The sequence below is a fragment of the Pyrus communis genome, chromosome 2 (assembly GCF_963583255.1).
Source record: "Pyrus communis chromosome 2, drPyrComm1.1, whole genome shotgun sequence".
NCBI classification, from domain to species: Eukaryota; Viridiplantae; Streptophyta; class Magnoliopsida; order Rosales; family Rosaceae; genus Pyrus; species Pyrus communis.
In genome coordinates, this window is record NC_084804.1 from 33,848,744 (window position 1) to 33,867,546 (window position 18,803).

Below are 18,803 nucleotides of genomic sequence, written 5' to 3' on the forward strand. Positions count from 1 at the left end.
TTTGGATTGATTCTATTGAGGCCCGTCATTTTGGTCCTCATCCGTTTGGTTCAAGCTGAGATTGGTGTTGCATGTGCAGAACAGTTTGTAATAGCATTATCTCCTTCAACCTTCGCAATTACAAGATAATTCACAATCAAAGATATACGAGTATGCAACAAATTAAAATCAATCACATTTGGGGATCCCATCATTTGGTCGGTTCGAATTGTAATGAGGGCTTCTTCCCCCATTGTGAAAGTACTAAACTTGATCTATCAAATTGAAACAACGAAAATTGCGCTCATTTCCGGTAGCTTCGGGTTGGCAATTAGTTGATTTGCTACAGTGGTACCAAGCAAACCATGCAATGAGTATCTGCTTCAATAAGGAAACCTTAGACACCCAATTCAATGCCCAACTGATAATCCAAAACAATCTAAGGTTAATTTCTGGCCAGAGGCGAGCTACTACAGAAATATCGTCTCATGAAAATTTCGGTGTTGTTTTCACTCTCAACATCTCCCAAAATCTCCGAGAGTCTCACATTTTTCGTAACTGTAATCATTAACTTACCCCATAAACACTTGAGAAATCTCAAGACTCATTCATTTCATGACAAAGAAATGCTTCTGTTGGAATATTGTTTCATCGTTCGGTTGAGCTCTTCTTCTGTATCTTGTTCATACACTGGAAGGACTCCGCACTTCTTCACCTTCAAGCATGTTACAGCATCGTATGTTACGAAATGAAACCCAATCTGATCCCAACATTTCTCCTCCCAACGAAGGAATTTCTTAGATAGAAATTTCTTAGATAGAAATACCAACCAAAGGTGATCTGATGCTACCTCGTTAAGGAAAACTCCAAGGGCGGCCGTATGACTGTCATGATAAGGGTGTCCTGAAAGGCGTAATTGTACATGATTGGGAGCTGAAATATTTTGAGCAGGTACAAGTAGAGCGCATAAAGCAAACCCCACCAGCTTGCTATTGCATGAGTGCGAAGGTAGCTTCTCAATCACCGAATCTCCCATGCTTTGGTTATTGAACCACTCAGGAATGTCACTTCCAGGAATTACCATATCCCAATAGCGCTGAAAATGAGGGGGCCCCTGCACAAAGGAACAAAGTAAATAAATGTTCACAACTAAGGAGACGAGGGAGGATAGGAGAAAGAGAAATACCTGAATGATTCTCTTTAGCATTGAATACATAATGGCATTGCAACCTTGATTTCCACCCAAACTGAAGCAATTGACAGTATTCAACCGAACACACCTTGATCTGCAAGCATATGGGAGCATTTTTAAGGAAGTACAATTCTCCGTGTTTATACATAAAATGCTGCTTAATGGAATGGCAGACAGTTGTTGAAGCCTTTTGCAATTTCGCAAATCAAAGTACTTCAGCTCAAAAAGCCCACTGATGCTTGTAGGAAGGCTAACAAAATGGTTTCCGCTAAGATTTAGTACTTCTAAAGAGGACAAGAAACCAATATCATCAGGAATTGCTCCTTCACAAAGATTGCAGTTCTCCAGATTTAATTCCTTCAGAAAGGATAAATCTTTCAACGAAGCTAAGACCACACTCGCAGGGTGAGAAATCTTTGCTGGAAATTCGCTAGAAGTGAAGAAGGAACGCCATGATCTAGCTGGTGGTGCACTGCATCCAAGAAAATTTGATGATACCAAATTTTTCACTGAAACCACGGAGGATTCCGTCTCTCTCAAAGCAATTCCACTTAAATCAATCTCCTCCAAACTCTTACGTATAACTGAGGAAGGTATTTCCCGAACGCCAGTTCCGCTTAAAGAAAGCTTGGAGAAATTTTTCATTTCTCCAACAAATTCTGGAATCTTTTTCAGTTTTGAGCAGCCAGAAATATCAAATACTTCAAGAAATTCCATTTCTACCTTGTTTGGGAGACTCTTCATACTTTTACAGTCTTTAAGATTTAAAAGTCTAAGCCTTCTGAGAAACGCAATGGATGAATGAATCTTAACTAAATTTGTACAACCTTCAAGAACCAGCTTCTCGAGATTTTGAATACCTGTGAAATCTGGGGTCCTTGTCAAGTTGTGGGAGTAACTAAGATCGATAGACTTCAACTTGCCCAAGCGCTGTACAAAATAGAAATGTTACAACAGTTCATGTTCAGAAACTACAATTATTGTAATTGACAAAGTAAACATCAATTGTCCAATCATCTACCTTTATTCCATCCCAAAGGTGATCAATTTTGCTATACTGCAGACTAAGTATTGTAAGTTCATCCGGTTGAAAAATTGGTGGTAGACATTTGGAGGGATACCCGCTCCATTTGAGAACTCTTAAAGCATTCGGAAGATACTTGGGGCCCTTAGAAAGGCTCACATTATGAATGTCGAGCAACCTCAGCTTACACATCTTAGTGAATGCTTCAGGATTCCAGTGTGCCTCTTCAAATTCACTCAAGCGTAAGACTATGGCTTCAATTGCCTCTGATCCCTGATAAATAAGATTAAAGGGATAGTTAATTTCGTAATCAAGTCTCTTATCATGTTAAATAATATTATAGTTTCCTATCCAAGCTTTGGTATTTTCATGTTCACACAATTTCTTACCGTATTCTTTGCGAGCACATGCAGGATATCATTACAAAGCCACAACCGACTACGACCACCTAGCTCCTCATAAGACTCTTGTCGAACAATCTCCCATGCCATTTCTTGAATCAAATCATGCATAGACACAGAATTGTATACAATATACAAGAGAGATTTCTCAATAAGAACATTGATCACAATGCGAGCGCCAACAAAGCCACAATTTTCTAGTCCTTCAATTACTCGCTCCTTTTCACAAGACTTATGGAAACATGCAATGTCAAGGAAGATTCTCTTCTCAAACTCATCTAGTCCATCATAACTTATTTTCAATGTTTCAAAAATTTTCCTATCAGGAGCTTGCTTCAGTTTATCTAGTTCACTCTTCCATTCAGCTTGACCTCTTTTGTACAAAAAAGACCCTAAAGTTTTAAGAGCTAATGGAAGACCACTTGCATAACTGATGAAACATTTAGACAATTTTAAAAAATCTTCTTCCAACTCATCATCTTTAAAGGCTTTCCGACTAAAGAGAAAAAGAGCTTCGTCTTGGGTTAATGGCTTAACCTCATATGCCTCCTCTATACCATGTTCGACTAACAAACGTTCATTTCTAGTTGTAATGACAATTCTACTCCCGAAACCAAACCACTCTTTTTGTTTGACCAACATTTCCAGTTGGTCTGATTGATCCACATCGTCGAGTATGAGAAGAACCTTTTTATTACATAAACACCTACTTATCCTAGTGATTCCACTAGAGGCATTCCAAACTTGTATGTTATTTTCCCCTAAGATTTCAGAAAGAAGCTGCTTTTGTAGATGAGCTATACCATCCTTAGAGCACACCTCTCTAACATTAGCAAGAAAGCTGCTACCTTCAAAATCATGGGAAATTCTCTCGTAAACTAATCTAGCTAGGGTTGTCTTACCCACTCCACCCATCCCCCATATCCTTATAAAGCGAACATCATTTGCATCTGTATCTAAAAGCAAATCTATTTCCTTCAGTTTAGAATCGATTCCGACAAACCTCTCTGAGGAATCTAACATTGAAAGCGTAGGATGCACTTCCTCCCATAGTGTATTGACGATTCGTTGGATAAGCTCTGTATCATACCTACAAGAAGAACAAACAACGTAAATAAAAAATCATGACATACTAAAATAAAGTGCATGGTAACGTTGAAACTCAATGGTAAAAAATTGTTCTTCAGCTATAAACGTCAGTTGTCGCCCCATGCTTACCTACAATCCTTTGAATTCCACCCAGCGAGATTAGCCACCCTTTCTAACGACTTTCTCCACTCATTTACCTCCTCCATGTGTTCTTGATAATTTACTTCATGCTCTGCAAAGGCTTCGCCAAAACTCCCTCGTTGATGGCGTACATCAGAAGGTTCCACGCCATAAAAAATGGGAAAATTTCTCTTTTTCTCTTCCATGCAACGAACAATATGAGTAAGTTCTCGCAAACACCAACTTGAAGAAGCAAAGTTTGTCGAAAGAACTATGATTGCAGACCTTGATTGGTCAATTGCCTTCAGCAGCTCTGGATTGATATCTGTCCCTCGTTCAAGTTCTGGTTCGTCCCTGAAAGTCTTGATTCCTCGCGCCTCCAACTGTTTGTATAAATGATCTGTAAAACCCCGGCGGGTGTCTTCACCTCTGAAACTCAGAAACACATGGTATTTCCATGGAAAAACTGCAGGAGCAGAAGCCCGGGCCATTTGGCTGCTCAACGCAAATCTGAAGTGTTCCAAGCAATCAGCTCTAAGCACAGAAGTGACACTTCGACACGCCGACGATACGCCCCTGACACGGGTTGGACAAGGTCAAGACACCTGTCAATGGGTTGGATACACCTCCAGCACGGGTTGAATTATTTTGAGGAAGTTTTTGATATCTTGAAATCTTCGGGGCAATTTGGAAATATAAAAACTGAAGCCTAAAACTTCAATCTCTAATCTATTCTGCGCCTCCCTCCTCTTCTCCCACACTTTCGAAGCGGTGGATGATCTCAAATGGTTGGCTGGTGGAGCGAGGAAGGAAAGGAAGAGAGGTCGAGGTGAGAGCAGCAGAGAGAGAAAGCAATGTGAAGGATAGAGAACAAAGAGGATCTGATGGAGATAGGGGGAGAGGCGAGAGTGGTGATGGAGTTGGTGGGAAGGGTATCATATATAATGAAATAAAAAAAGTAGAAGAGAAGATGACGAAAGTACTTGGAGTGTCATCTTTTTCGTTTGTTTAATTTTGTGTTAGTGTCCTTTACTATTGACAACTTCTTTTTCGTTTTTCTTTAAATGAAGAAACACCAAACCAATCAAGGTAGAGAGAGGCTAGCTTCGTGTAAGAGACGAGGAAATTTCAAATTGGTTTAAGGTGATTTAGGTGAGAAACTGAAATAAGAGAGAAAGATGTTTTTGTTGACGTTTGTTAGTCAGATTGGACCTGATTCAACGCATCAAAGCACATGCTTGCCAATTCTTTTTTCTTCTTTAATTTATGGGCCCCTCACCACTCTTCTTCTTTCTTTTTTGTCAAAGATGCAGATCTCACTGTTTATCTCCTTCGTCTAGCACACACCCATTCCTCCTTTGAAAGTAAAGCTCAAATCTCTCCGAGCCTCTCTCCACCACAGACATCACACCTCGTCCACCAACATTTATTTATTATTTTAAATTATGTTTTGTTTTGTTTCAAAATTTTTGTAATTAGTTAAATACGAGTTTAAAAGTCTTCTTTTAAAATGACAAATATATTATTAACATTTTTATTTAATGGTTGGTGGAGAAATAAGACACAATGAAAATATCTGTACTCTTCTTTTTTCTTCTTTAGTTTGTGGGTATAGTGCATTACCTCTCAGGTTGGTTGAAATTATAATCTTATACAACATTTTTAAAACAATGAGAAAATCATAGCTATTGGCCTTTAACTTGAACCGGTCCATCAACTAAAAATTCATGATCATTGGTCTCTTAACACATCAAAAAGTTAATTATGGTCTTTTTTTGTCAACTTCGGGATTCCATTAAGATGAGTTATGTTGGAAGAACTGTTGATACAATTGGGTAAAAATTAAGGGATCATTTCTCCAATTGAATTAAAATTGAGGGACGATTAATTTCTACAATTTTTCTCATTATTTTTTCATATTCTCCCTTAATTCAACCTCTAAAACTCAGAAACACATGGTATTCCCATGGAAAAATTGCAGGAAGCCATTTGGCTGCTCAACGCAAATCGACAGTGGTCCGAGCAATCAGCTCTAAGCACAGAAGACTGGAAGTTATTTGCCAAATATTTCAAACTCCAAACTGATGGATTACTATTGAATAACTAAAATGATGAAAGGAAAAGATGCTTCGATGTTAATTGATGAAAAGAACATGATAAGTGGAAAAGAAGACGACGAAAGTGGTTGGAGCGTCACCTTTGAAAGTGATGGAGTTGGTGGAAAGACTGAAGATGTTGCGTTCTACCATTCTTTGTTTTGTTTAATTGAATAGTTTGATTTTAACAGTTTTTTTTTTAAATAATATAACGCGTTTCTTCAAATGAATTTCCCTCTATCATACCACCTGGGAACTACTTTGTCTCTTCCTATCTATTTGGTTTACACTACTGCAGTCGTCAGTTGCCACCAAATTGTTTCTTTCTATATTGTAAGAGCATGTTCAAGGAAATAAGGTATAAATTAAGACAAAATTTGACATTGACAACCTTAGCTAACATTAATTTGTATATCCATTTATTCTTAGATTTAGAAGTGGTACTTAAATTTTCACTCAAATTTGGTACTTAAAGTTTCACTCAAATTTAGATTAAGTCCCTAAACAAAAGTTCGTTAATTGAACAATGTGGTTGCTGTCGGTGGATGTTTTCTGGAATCCTCGAGGATCCTTCCTCTCTCGATACGTTGTGATTGGCTCATATAATGCTGTGCTGGCAACAATTGAACAATGTGGTTGCTGTTGGTGGAGAGGTCACCTTTCGGTGGGATGCATTGAAAGGTGCAGACCATATGGAGTGTCACAAAAGAAAAGCAAGAGTAGGCTTGCTTTTTTGACTTTGGGAGCATTTGACTAGAGAAGCTAGTGGATGAAAGGTGATTGATGCCTTTGGCTTTTTTTTTAATGCAAGGAAATGCTTGCATTGGGGTATGCTAGCCGAGTGAGAGGGCAGGCATCAGGGAAGCATCCAAAGAGATGGCCAGAGCATTTGGCTCTTTTCATGGGCACGGTTGAGAGAAATCAAGAGAAATCAAGAGAAATCAATAGTGAAAGGTCTCTGGTGAAATAACTTTTGGAATAGAGTAAGGTTCTTGGGAAACTTCTCTAAGTGGATGTACAAGATATTTGAAATTAGGTTATGTCGATTTAATTTATGTGTAATTTGTGTTATTATTCTCATAATAAAGAACAATATATGTTAAATGCTATTGCTGCTATTAATATTAAATTTTCTAGTTTCTACAACTCACTATCGTTTACTAATATATTATGTTCAACATGTGGCGAAGAAAGTCTTCTTTTAAATCTATATTATATATGTTACATTATCCTATGCAAACTCACAAACACAAAATTGGACATTACTCTTTGCAACCAAACATCCATTCAAAAGGCTCAGAGAAAAGCAAAACTGGTCTAGGGATGATTTCGTGTTCCACAGGATCGAATAGCATTACAACGAGCCTTAAATCCACTACCTAGAAAATAGAAATGCTAGAGTTTAATTTTGAAAGACTTGATGAACCAAAACCTGCACAACAGATAATCATAGACCTCATAGTAAGTAGATCAAGATAAAATTAGTTTTAGGATTTCAAACATTCTTCTCTATTATTATTCTCCCTTTATGTGTAGTTTAGGTGTGTTGGGTGAAACAGAAAGAGGCGAGAAAGAGGCTTTTTTCGACTTTTGCTAGTCACTTTGGATAGATCAACGCATCAAAGCACATGCTGCAAATTACTTTTTCTTGTTTAGCTTATGGGCATATTGCATTACCCCTCATTTTGCTTGAAATTACAATCTCATACATCTTTGAAACAATGATAAAATTGTAGTAGTGAACACTCAACTTTAATCCAATTAGAGCAATGGTCCTATCGATTAAAAATTTATGAACATCGATCCCTTAACTTATTAAAATGTTAGTTATGGTCTTTTTTGTCAATTTCATCAAAATCTCATCAAGACGAGTCATACTAGAAGAACCATTGATACAATTAGATAAAAATTGAGAGACCATTTCTATAACTATCCGTCCCCAAATTTTACGAATTTACCAATTCGAAAGATGTTTTTCTTAGAAATTATTGTTTTAATTATTTTATATGATTTTATATTATTATTGGATATTATTTAAATGTTTTCTAATTCGATATTTTAAATATTTTATAATTTTATTTTGTGGCCCGTGGGGCCCACACCCACTTCCCTTCCTTCCCCGTGTCAATTCTCTTCTTGTTCACTCGGGAACCCTCTGGAACACTGTCCCTCATCTCTCTCCCTCCTCCCTCTGCAACAACAACAACAACGACCCGAGGCACCACCTCACCTCGCCCCTCCGACGAGCTTCACCGCCACCAACAACCATCACTGTGTACCCTGCACCTCTCCGTTCCCCTCGTCCCGCTCTCTCCCCTCTGTGCTCGAGGCACAGCTGCAGCAATGCCAGCCACCATCGCCATACTTCTCGGCGAGATTTCATGGTGCTCCGACCTGGGTAAGCCTCGGGATGCTTAAGATTCTTTCATTTTCGTCATGGTGGTTTAATTATAACCTAGAGTTTGCGATTTAAACGTCGGATTTGCACAGGAACAGAGAAAGCAAGAAACTCAGTTTTCCGGCGAGGGTCGAACGGCTTTTGAGTCGTTTTACGGACACTTCCCGGCCACGGCAGGGCCAAATATTGGTATATTTCTACTCCTCTCCTCCGTAGCTTCAATTTGGTATATAATATTGTTGACTCTAAAAATTACAAAACCTACGTGGCGCGCAAGCCGAGTAACTAGTAAGCTAACTACGTCATTCGGTCGAATGCGGGGCTTGCCAACTCGTCGGCCGAGCTTGGCCGAAGAGTAAAATTTGTTGATGTCGCTTTGAGCGCGTCGTTGACTTCTCTATCTTGCGATTGCGATCGAGGAAGGAACATTCTCGGTCTCTGGGTTCCACAGCCTGAAGACAAGGCTACTAATTCTGCGGAGTTCACAAATCGTCGGAGCCCGATTCGGTCACTGTGATTATATTCGTAAGAGTATAAGCACGTCGAATCGGGACCAAACTGTATGGGCACAGGTACTCGAACATGATGTATGTCTTGATGGTAAACGTAGTTCGACCGTCGGAATGCCGAACCCTGAAACCTACTTGCGAGTATCCAATCATAAAATAACACGGCGTCCAGTACGCCGAGCAATGCAATTCGTAACACCTGACTATGCCGAAAAGGCTAGCAAGGTGACCTCTGCCAACAAAGGTTCGAAAACCCTTCTCGGCCGAGACTTAGATAGATAACCGGTCGACCTCGACGCAGTGCTGTTTATCCAAACTGAAGGTGCTTCTCGGTCGGCTGATTCTGCGGCAGCAGTGCTGTTTATCCAAACTGAAGATGCTCGCCGGGTGCTTCCACAGTGCTGTTTATCCAAACTGAAGGTGTGTCGGCAGGAAAAGAAAAGGAAAAATCTCAAGGTGTTTGAGAGGTTTTGCGCAGGGCAATTGTATGCTGATTTTGTGAACGTCTTTTTCTGTTGCATGATTTCTTGTATTTATAGTACCCCATTCCTTGAAACCAATTCGTATTCTGATTTGGATTAGGAGTCCTTGTCCCATTTCGATTCTAACTCGAACAAACCTACTACCACTAGGATTCTGAATTTTCCTTCTTTTCGAGGCTTTATTCCTTGCCGGTCGAGAATCCTGGTCGCACCAGGACTTCCTCGACCTTTTCTATTTATCCGGGCCACTTAGGATAGGATTTGGCCGACCCTGCCATCTGGCCCAGGATTTATTATTCGGCCCATAGTATTTATCATCACCTTGGGCCGAGCACATCCTGCTGCTTGGCCCAACAATAATATTTTGGGCCCAAACAAATATGTCTAGGTTTTGTTAGGTTTTGGGGTTGATCAGAGCTCTGGCGTTCTTCTTCGTGGAGTCCTTTTAACTAAATTTACAACGGACCCGTTAGTGATAGAATGGTCAAATTCACTTACCTTGCGATCCTTGACATATGCCTAACAATGTGAATGGCACACGCACTACAAGTAATGGAAAGCTTTCCAAATTGAAATTCATGCCCCTTTCAATGAGTGCCTAGGAACTAATGGCATTGAACAAGACATAGAGATAAGCATATTAATTTTCAATTCCTTGAATCAATGTTGTATGACCAGGATGGATAGAAGGTTTGGCATCTCGATTGAACTTTATGGGCATGTTTGATACGCATGATCGATTTGGCTCGGACTGATTGTAGGGAACGGTTTGAATTGGTTTGGCTCGGACTGATTGTAGGGAATTGTTTGATACGCAAGTTCGATTTTGATAGCAGATGAAAGCCAGACGCTGAAGCTTCGATTTTGATAACAGATGAAAGCCAGACGTTGAAGCTAAAAGCGAGATTCATCGTTGTTGTGAGGTTTCCTTTCCTTGTGTCTCAAATAGACCTGGCATTTTGGACCCGATCCGTTAATATTAGTATTTGGGTGGATGCTTAACGGGTCGGGTCGTTAACGGATGAACCCATTAACAACCTGTTAAATAATGGGTCATTTTGGATCACTTTGGGTCAACCCGTTAGCACCCTTATAAATTATATTGGAATGCTCCCTCGAGCCGCTTTGGGTCTTCCGCTCCCTCCACCATCTCTCCCAAGAAATCTCCTCCCTCAAGCCGCTCCAGTTCCTCCTGCGCCGCACCTCTCACTCCGTGATCCGCAGGTCAACCCTCCTCTCCATCCTCCTTAGTGCAGAAATTAGGAGAGACATAAGCCACCTCCTGCAAGTGTTTAGGTTCATGGTAACAAACTCTTTCTTCAAAGATTGTCCTGACAAACCTTTGAAATTTCCTACTGTAGTAATTAAAGAAAGCGCGGGTGAGGAAGAGGTGGCTGAAAAGTTCTCCTCACTTGCAGAGAAAGATGCTTTAAAGGGAAGTGATAAATCCATGGTTGGAAGAGAAACATGCTTTGAAATTTCTCACTTGCAGAGAGGAGCTCGAGAGTCTTCAGGAAAAGTTCTAGAACCAGACGGAGGAGAAATCCAAGTCGCATCTCCTTGTCGTCAGCACCCTTTTATACATCATTGCAGTTAATGTGTAATTGTGTAGGAATGCTAAAAAAAAAAAAAAAAAAAAAAAAAAAAGAAACTGGTGTTAACTGGTGATCTATTAGATTAACGGGTTGGGTTTGGGTGACCCGTTAGCTTAACGGGTTGGGTTTGGATGATCCGTTAGCTTAGCAGGTCGGATTGAACCCAACCCAAACCCGATAAACCCGACCTGTTTACAGGTCTAGTGTCAAGTTAGGGGTTTGGATTGGTTCTATTGAGGCCCGTCATTTTGGTCCTCATCCGTTTGGTTCAAGCTGAGATTGGTGTTACATGTGCAGAACAGTTTATAATAGCATTATCTCCTACAACCCTTCGCAACTACAAGATAATTCACAATCAAAGATATCTGAGTATGCAACAAATTCAAATCAATCACATTTGGGGATCCCATCATTTGGTCGGTTCGAATTGTAATGAGGGCTTCTTCCCCCATTGTGAAAGCACCAACTTTATCTGTCAAATCGAAACAACGAAAATTGTGCTCATTTCGGGTAGCTTCGGTTTCGGGTCGAAAATTAGTTGATTTGATACAAGCGGTACCAAGTGAACCATGCAATGAGTATCTGCTTCAACAAGGAAACCTTGGACACCCAATTCAATGCCTAACTGATAATCCAAAACAATCTAACGTTAATTACTGGCCAGAGGCGAGCTACTAGAGAAATATCGTCTTATGATTTTTTCGGTGTTGTTTTCACTCTTAACATCTCCATAAACCTCTGAAACTCTCACACGTTTCGTAACTGAAATCATTGACTTACCCCATAAACACTTGTGAAATCCCGAGACTCATTTATTTCATGACAAAGAAAGACTTCTTTCACATCCACAAAAAACCACGAGGCAAATATGAAATAGCAAATATAAACTCCACTAATCTTTTCATTTCTCTTTTTCTCACAAACCCAAATAATCTCAATCAACTCAAATCTGAAAACTAGAATTAGTGAGAAAACCCAAATAATATACAGAAACTTCTCCTACAAATGCTGATAGCGATAATAAATCATATTTGTTCTTTGGCATTGCAACACCAATATCAAATAGTAAAGACTTTGAAATGCAGCAAAGGTGCACCCAAGGTATTTCACTTGACCAAAGCCAAAACAGTCAGATTACATGGAATTTGAAAAGCACAAGGGTGTCGTCTACAGTACGAAATTATCCGAAATTAAACCGTATAGTATTACACTACTAAAAGAGTAAACTCAAATGCAATGAAAGCAATGCATCCAAGCATTAGATTTACACGATCAACTACTTCAAAAATAATTTAGGAAAGAGTTATGGCAATTTCCTTCTCATCAAGTAAACTTGGTAATTCATATATGCAAAGAGAATCGTACAACACTAAGAATTTCGTAAATTGCTAGCATCCTGCAACTACAGAGCAATACGCCAATACTCTTTTACGAAACACTCAATCTTACAACTTAGAAACCGAGAGATGCATTGCATTCTAATCAACATGCATGGGTTCCGAGCCCCCAGCCGCATCTTCCATTCCATTTTTCTGCTCTTTCTCCTCCATTAGCAGAGCAAAATACACCCGGAAATTACACCACTTTCTTAAAGCGTTCTAATTCTACTGCTTAATGCACACAACATATCGGGAATTCAATATAGCTCACATACCACGTGCAGGAGCAGAGCAAACTGCTTCTTCCTCAGCTCCAGCGTCCGCGAACTTGCGGTGTTCTCCGCATCCAATGCCGCAATCTCTTTCTCCAACTCTGATATGATCTTGAGCGTCTCAGACCGCGGCGGGTGCGTAGCAATCAATTTCCTGATCACCTCACACTCCTCCTCGTGCCTTCTTTCGACCTTACTCTCGTCGAGCTGCTCCTTGAGCGTCTCAATGTCGGCCTTCGCCAGCACAATCTGCCGGTTAATCTCCTCCCTCAGCTCGTCGAAGTTGTGCTTCTCCCGGCGATTCGCATCCACGACGGCCTTGCTCTTGAGGAGCGGAATCTCGAACGTGTTGAGCTCCTGGAGGAAAGCTTTGGCGAGCTTGTCGCAGTCGGCGAAGTTGTCTTCGTTCTTGTCGAGCTTGACGAACAGGGACGTGAACTTCTTCTGGAGCTTCTTCAACGGCGGTTCGCCTCTCGTGGTTGTGGTCCGAGTGAGAAGTCTGTGTTTGATGATGAAGTCGTCTTCGAGCGGCCCGAACGCGTAGTTCGCCGCCACGGAGATTATGAGTCCGGCAGAAATTCGATTTCGAATTTGACCAACCCTAATCTAATCTGCAGAAAGAAAATCCCTGTTCACGGCGGAGGATTCAGCTTCTGTTTGTGGAATCCAACGGCAGACGACGATGTTTGTTGTTTTTGCTCGAGGTTAATTGGACGGTCTGATGTGCTTCACGGTTAAACACTGCTACACCGGATCCAGGATGTTTATTTTGTCAATATGGCTTTTATATTTGGGAGTAGGATTCTCTCATTTCTTAATCTCTCTCTCTTTCAATCTTCTCCTATTTGAACGGTTACGGTTTAATCATGTCAACATCTTATATTAATTTTTTTTATTGAGACAATAAAACAAAAAAGCAATATGTGAGAGGAGGGGAGGAAAGGGGATGTGAATAGGAGGGGATAGAATCCTACTCCTTATATTTGGGACATAAACCAAATTTCTCACAACAAAAATAGAAGGGTTTTTTTTTTTTTTTTTTTAACAAACGATATTATCAGTACTAAGGGAAAGGAGATGAGCTTAGCCTCTCAATGAGCTAGTAATAATGTGGTTCAAACTCGCATTTGGTAAGAATCGAACCTAAAACCTCTCATTTAGGAATATCACTAGACCGTAGTACCAAGTGGTAAAAAATAGAAGAAATCAGGCCATCTCTAATCAAAAAGGCTAAATATAACCCCGTCCACAATCATAACCGAATGAGCTAAACATAGCCCCTTAATGATTTATTAGTTTTAATTTTATACTATTAATTGATTAGTTAATTTAATTAAACTACCGTTTGATGTTTTCAAATTTAGTCTCTGAATTTGAATCAATTATCGTAATTGAGGAGTTGGACCCTAAAAAAAGGCTGAGGGGACTACATTTGGCTAACCTAGGAATAAGATCCTCTTCAGATCTCTTCCAGCCGAATCCGGAGGATCCTTCAATCTTAGCCATTCAAAAGAAAATCGAACGGTTAGGAAAACATTTTGGCACCATTGGAATAGGAAGAAGCTGCAATGGCAGAAATGGCCATCGAATCCTCTGTATCGAATCCTCGGCGATGGTGTTAACGGTGGGAGGGGTTGAAAAGGTGTGGATGTGGAGGAGAAGACGGCACCGCCGTTGGAATTGTAGTTTAGATCGATGGCTTCACGGTCCTGTTCGGGGCAAGTTGAGATCGTGGCTTTGCGGACCTGTTTGAGGAAGAAGATGAAGCTGCGATGGCTTTGCTATTATGATGGAGGTAAGGCTTGCTACCAAAATTTGGGATCCGAAGGATCTGGCTAGGAGGGATCGGAAAGGATCATTTCTCGCTAACTCGATACCCTTTTGGCCAAATAATGATCTGGTTGGCTCAATTGAATTTTAGTCTAACCATCGATTGAAGATGAGTTTTAGGCAAATTAGGTCATTTTTTGGTTTTTGAACCTTTATCCCTCTACATTGGAGATGGCCTTGGCCTCATTTGGCAGCTCGGATTGTATTGATTATTTCAGTTGGATAGGATAAACAGTCATCGAATAGTACTAACTAAATTAGTCGAACGTTTGGTGTAATATCAGAATAATGACCGTATTATTTATAAAGCATTTAGTACTTGTTAATAATACTTTTCAATTGATAATTAAAAAAAAATAAAATCACAAATGTGTTTTTCAAAATAAAATTTACAATCCAACAATAAAAATCCTCAATTCCTTGTTAATGGAAGCTTCAAGCAGACTCTCCTAGGTTTTGTTGCAATATCATCTTCGAATCAATTAATACATTCTCTCAAATTGAATCAACAACTTCTCATCTCCAAACTCAATTAACGTCTTCTCTCAAATTGAATCAATAGCTTCCCATTTTCGAAATCAATATTGTCCTCTTTCAAAGTGCTGGAACTCAAAACCTCCATGAAAGATGACGACAATGAAGCATAGATTCCATGCTTTATAGGGGAATCAATTGTCATGCTTGACCCCGATATTTCCTCCAAACACCAGGGTATGCATGTGCTGGCAGACACTCACAGGTGACGAAGCCATATTAACATGCATGTAAGTTATGAAGAAAGAATGAATGTAAAATAAAACATGAAAACTTAACTATAATGAATATGCAAATGTGGGAATGTGTTCAGAGCATACAACAAATCAAAAATATTGTAGAAGGAATATTATGAAAAGGTACAAACAAATGAATGGGTCCTACACTGAGAGGACTCGAAGATACTGAAGCGGGAGTGCCTTGACGCCGGGATTGTACTCCTCGATTCTAAGTCCTGAAGGGGCGCAAAACAAAGCATGAGTGGACCAAGTTTATATAAATGTGTGTGTATATAATACTGAAACAATTACTCTTCAACGTACTAACCCCCAGTTTTAGAAAACTCATATAGCATAATAAGTAATAGGTTTTCTGAAAACTCTAGCATACCATAAAACCTTCATAAAACATATATTATGTATAATATGCTTAGTAGTGGTATCACAATCGCTCGAAGGCACTACATCGCCCTCCTGAAGGCTCTACATCGCCCGCCCAAAGGCACATAGTATGAATATCCACTAAGTAAGCACAAAAAATCATGAACATAATCTTTCCAAAATATATCTCAATCGGAGCTCAATAGCACAAACATCATATCATAAATCATATTCATAAATATCTCAGTAATGTAAATTTGATAAAGCATGATATTTCTTAGAGCGTAAATCTGATAACTGAATAAAAATTTTATAAAACGTAGTCATAAAATTATGCTTTTCATGTATGCATTTCTAATAATTAAATCATGCATTTTGGAAGGGGTCCACTTACAGATACTCTGTCATCGAAGAGCCGTTCAAACAAGGGATGACGAAATTGCCACAAATAAACGCACCAATTTGAAGCAGTGTTGTGGCCAAAGTTGGCCGGAAAAAGGCCTGGAAGGCTCGAGTTCTCTCCGAAATCTGGGGAAGTCTCCCTGAGTAGTTTCCTTCGTCGGGAATGAAGGCAGAGGGAGAGAGATTAGCGAGCTTGAGGCTCGTCCCTTCGATTTTAGACATGGGAATGGGTAAGGAAGATGGGGTTAGAGTATCGTAGTATTGCCGGGGTGGTAAGGGTGGCTTAGTGTCTACACTTGCAGAGGAAGGATAAGGACAAAAGATGACAGTCTGAGAAAAGAAGAGCTGAGAGAGATGAGGGAGTTAGAGAGAAGAGAGGTCGAGAGAAATGAGAAAGTGGGAGAGAGAGTTCAACAAGGAAGAGGGAGACAGAGAAGGGACACGGGACAACTTGTGGGCCCTAATGGCTCACACTACAAGATCCACCAAAGACAAGATTTAAAATAAATATCCCAACCAAAGTGAAATTACAAAATTGCACTCGATGTTCTGTGTTTCGTAAAATCCAGGACGGGTCGTTATAATCAGTGGAGCCAAAAACCCAGATGAAATAAAAAAACCCAATTTTGAGATTTCTTATCCATTGAAATCAAAGACCCAGATGAACAAAATCAAGGAACAATTAAGCCCAAAACTCAAATAATATCTCTAGAATAGGATCGGCGGCACTTGGGTTCTATCTGCCACCTCTGGAATCCGTTCGAAATCTTCTTGATGCTGATCAGAGGTGGGGATAGAGAAAGATGGAGAGAAAGGAGTTCGCAATCTGCAGAGTAGATAGCAAGATGGGTTGGAGAAAAGCGAGCGTGCTTTCGTTTTAGGTGTGAACGGTGAACCCGACTAAATAATACCAAGGTTTTGCTTGGAATAAATGGTGCGAGAATTATACGCACACAAATTAAACCCTCTTTTTGACAATTGTAGTAAGTATGTAAGTAGGGATCGTTCTGGACCGGGGATTAGGAGGGATTGTTAATCACTTGGATTTGACTCAAAAACGTAAAAACACAATATAAAACACTATACTAGACTCGAAGAATGCAAAACTAAACTTTAAAACACTAAAACAAATCAAAAGACTCAAAATAGCACAAACACACTCAAATCTGCCTAAAGACCACTTTCTGGGCAGTTTTGAGCACAAACCCAAATTTGGACGAAATTAAGTTGTAACTTGACTCAAGACTCTTAAAAACACAAACTAAATTGATTTCTAACTAATTTGACATTAAAGTAAAGGGGGATTTAGGTTTTGACGAAATTAAACTAAATGAACAAATTGCAATTAAAACAGAATGTAAATATGAAATTGATGAAATGGAATGAATGGATGCTAGCCAAGGGGTTCATCTCCACACATGTTACACTTGCATAATAAAAAGATTTCCAATTGCATTTCAATAAACCATGAATTCTCAACACCCCAAGTTAACCGTGATGCACTAATTAACCTTCAAATCTTCCTAACGTTATTGAATTGGATGATTGCATACGACAACCCAAAACATTCCCCACAAGTCCCCTACATGATTGCATAATAGAGATACAAGCAAGAATCATTACGCTCTATGAAAATTATAAGTGTTGACGAGGCATTCGTTACTATGATTGCATGAAACTTATGCCAAGAGTTCGTTTAACGCGATTGTTTATAAGCAACCTCCACTACTTGTGAATATAAGTTCGTAACTATTAGGTGAAACTCACTTATATTCTAGCGTCATATTCATGCATGAAAATTAAGCGTGCACTCTCAATAAACATACATAAATAAGTTATCAATCAAACGGTTAAACAAATTGAATCCACAACTTATGAAACGCAATTAGAAGTAATCAAATCAAAATGCAAGCATAAACATATATTTCGAATCCCCCCCTAGCCAAGGGGGGTTTAGTTCCTCATGGTACAAAACAAAGAGAATTGAAATTAAACATTGAATTCGAAGGAAAAGAAACACCTAAACATTCCAACAACTCAAACTTGAATTGTATGAACGTTTAGGCCCGCTTCTCTTCCTCTTTGTTGTAGCACAAGGTCTAAGGATAGTGTTTTGGAGGGATGGAAGTGTGGAATGGAGTGGAGTGTGTTGGAGGGATGGGGAGGTGCTGGAAATGAAGAGAATGATGCTGGAAATGCAAAGAACCCACGGCAAGGGATTGTTAGGGGAAGATGGTGTGTTTTTGTGTATGAATGCATGGGTTTTTATAGGGGGAATTGGAGAATATGTGGATGATTGTTTAAGAGTGCATGTGGCTCTTATGATTGAGAGTGCATGTGGCTGAAATAATGATGGAAAAACAGCTAGGAAAAGAGGGAATGCATGTGGAAGTGTGGCTGCAAAGAGAAGGAGAAAAGCTGGAAAATGGAATGGGATGCACGGCAAGGTGTGTTTGGTGTTGGAAATGCATGTGTTTGCATGTGAATTAAAACTAGAGTGAATGATGATGAATGCATGTGGATTAAAGAGGGAGAATGTGGTGTAATGATGAAGTGGAATGTTGGAAATGCAAGGGGAAGGTACGGCTAAGGGTTGTGGTTTGTGTGAAGTGTGTGTGGATGGTGGTTTTGCATGGCTTTGATGGATTGTTTGATTGGGCTAGAGGTTTTGCATGGCTCAAAGGATTGTTTGATTGGGCTAGGCCCTTTGTTTTATGTCCAAAGTGCATACAAGGCCTTCAAATTCGTCCAACACTTTGGCTCCAAGCATATGCTATCCATTCCAAGTCCAATTTTGCTCCAAAATGCTCCAAAAGGCATCATTTTGCATACTTTGCCCTTAGAACCTGAAAACACACAAAAGAAGCATAAAGGACTAAAACAACTATGAATTAACAATATA

General features: G+C 39.6%; 2 protein-coding genes and 1 long non-coding RNA gene across 4 annotated transcripts; 1 reads left to right on the forward strand and 2 right to left on the reverse strand.

Moving 5' to 3' along the window:
• Positions 1-75: 75 nt before the first annotated feature.
• LOC137724404 (TMV resistance protein N-like) lies at positions 76-4,757 on the reverse strand. The gene is made up of 6 exons (XM_068463148.1): positions 3,815-4,757; positions 2,585-3,686; positions 2,193-2,468; positions 1,166-2,101; positions 830-1,093; positions 76-694 (listed from the first exon to the last, which is right to left on the reverse strand). Exons 1-6 carry the CDS (start codon positions 4,294-4,296, stop codon positions 593-595), a joined length of 3,162 nt encoding a protein of 1,053 aa, XP_068319249.1. The 5' UTR covers positions 4,297-4,757; the 3' UTR covers positions 76-592.
• A 3,308-nt stretch (positions 4,758-8,065) lies between these two features.
• Positions 8,066-10,935, forward strand: LOC137727012 (uncharacterized). Of its 2 annotated transcripts, XR_011067712.1 has the most exons (4): positions 8,066-8,299; positions 8,392-8,488; positions 9,969-10,514; positions 10,652-10,935. It is a non-coding gene; the product is annotated as an uncharacterized lncRNA (long non-coding RNA). The 2 variants fall into 2 exon arrangements; XR_011067711.1 differs by having other exon boundaries at positions 9,969-10,935.
• Positions 10,936-12,233: 1,298 nt separating this feature from the next.
• LOC137725092 (THO complex subunit 7A-like) lies at positions 12,234-15,045 on the reverse strand. The gene is made up of 2 exons (XM_068463692.1): positions 14,983-15,045; positions 12,234-13,142 (listed from the first exon to the last, which is right to left on the reverse strand). Exons 1-2 carry the CDS (start codon positions 15,043-15,045, stop codon positions 12,522-12,524), a joined length of 684 nt encoding a protein of 227 aa, XP_068319793.1. The 3' UTR covers positions 12,234-12,521.
• Between the last annotated feature and the right edge of the window lie 3,758 nt (positions 15,046-18,803).

Bases quoted from the DNA above. Each gene is read 5' to 3' on its own strand.
- LOC137724404 (XM_068463148.1), bottom strand. From the start codon at position 4,296: ATGGCCCGGGCTTCTGCTCCTGCAGTTTTTCCATGGAAATACCATGTG. The intron at 3,687-3,814 runs GTAAGCATGGGG...TTCTTCTTGTAG, and splicing joins TGGAATTCAAAGGATTGTAG to GTATGATACAGAGCTTATCC. The intron at 1,094-1,165 runs GTATTTCTCTTT...TCCTTTGTGCAG, and splicing joins TGCTAAAGAGAATCATTCAG to GGGCCCCCTCATTTTCAGCG.
- LOC137725092 (XM_068463692.1), bottom strand. From the start codon at position 15,045: ATGACAATTGATTCCCCTATAAAGCATGGAATCTATGCTTCATTGTCG. The intron at 13,143-14,982 runs GTTTTGAGTTCC...TCTGCAGATTAG, and splicing joins TGTCGTCATCTTTCATGGAG to ATTAGGGTTGGTCAAATTCG.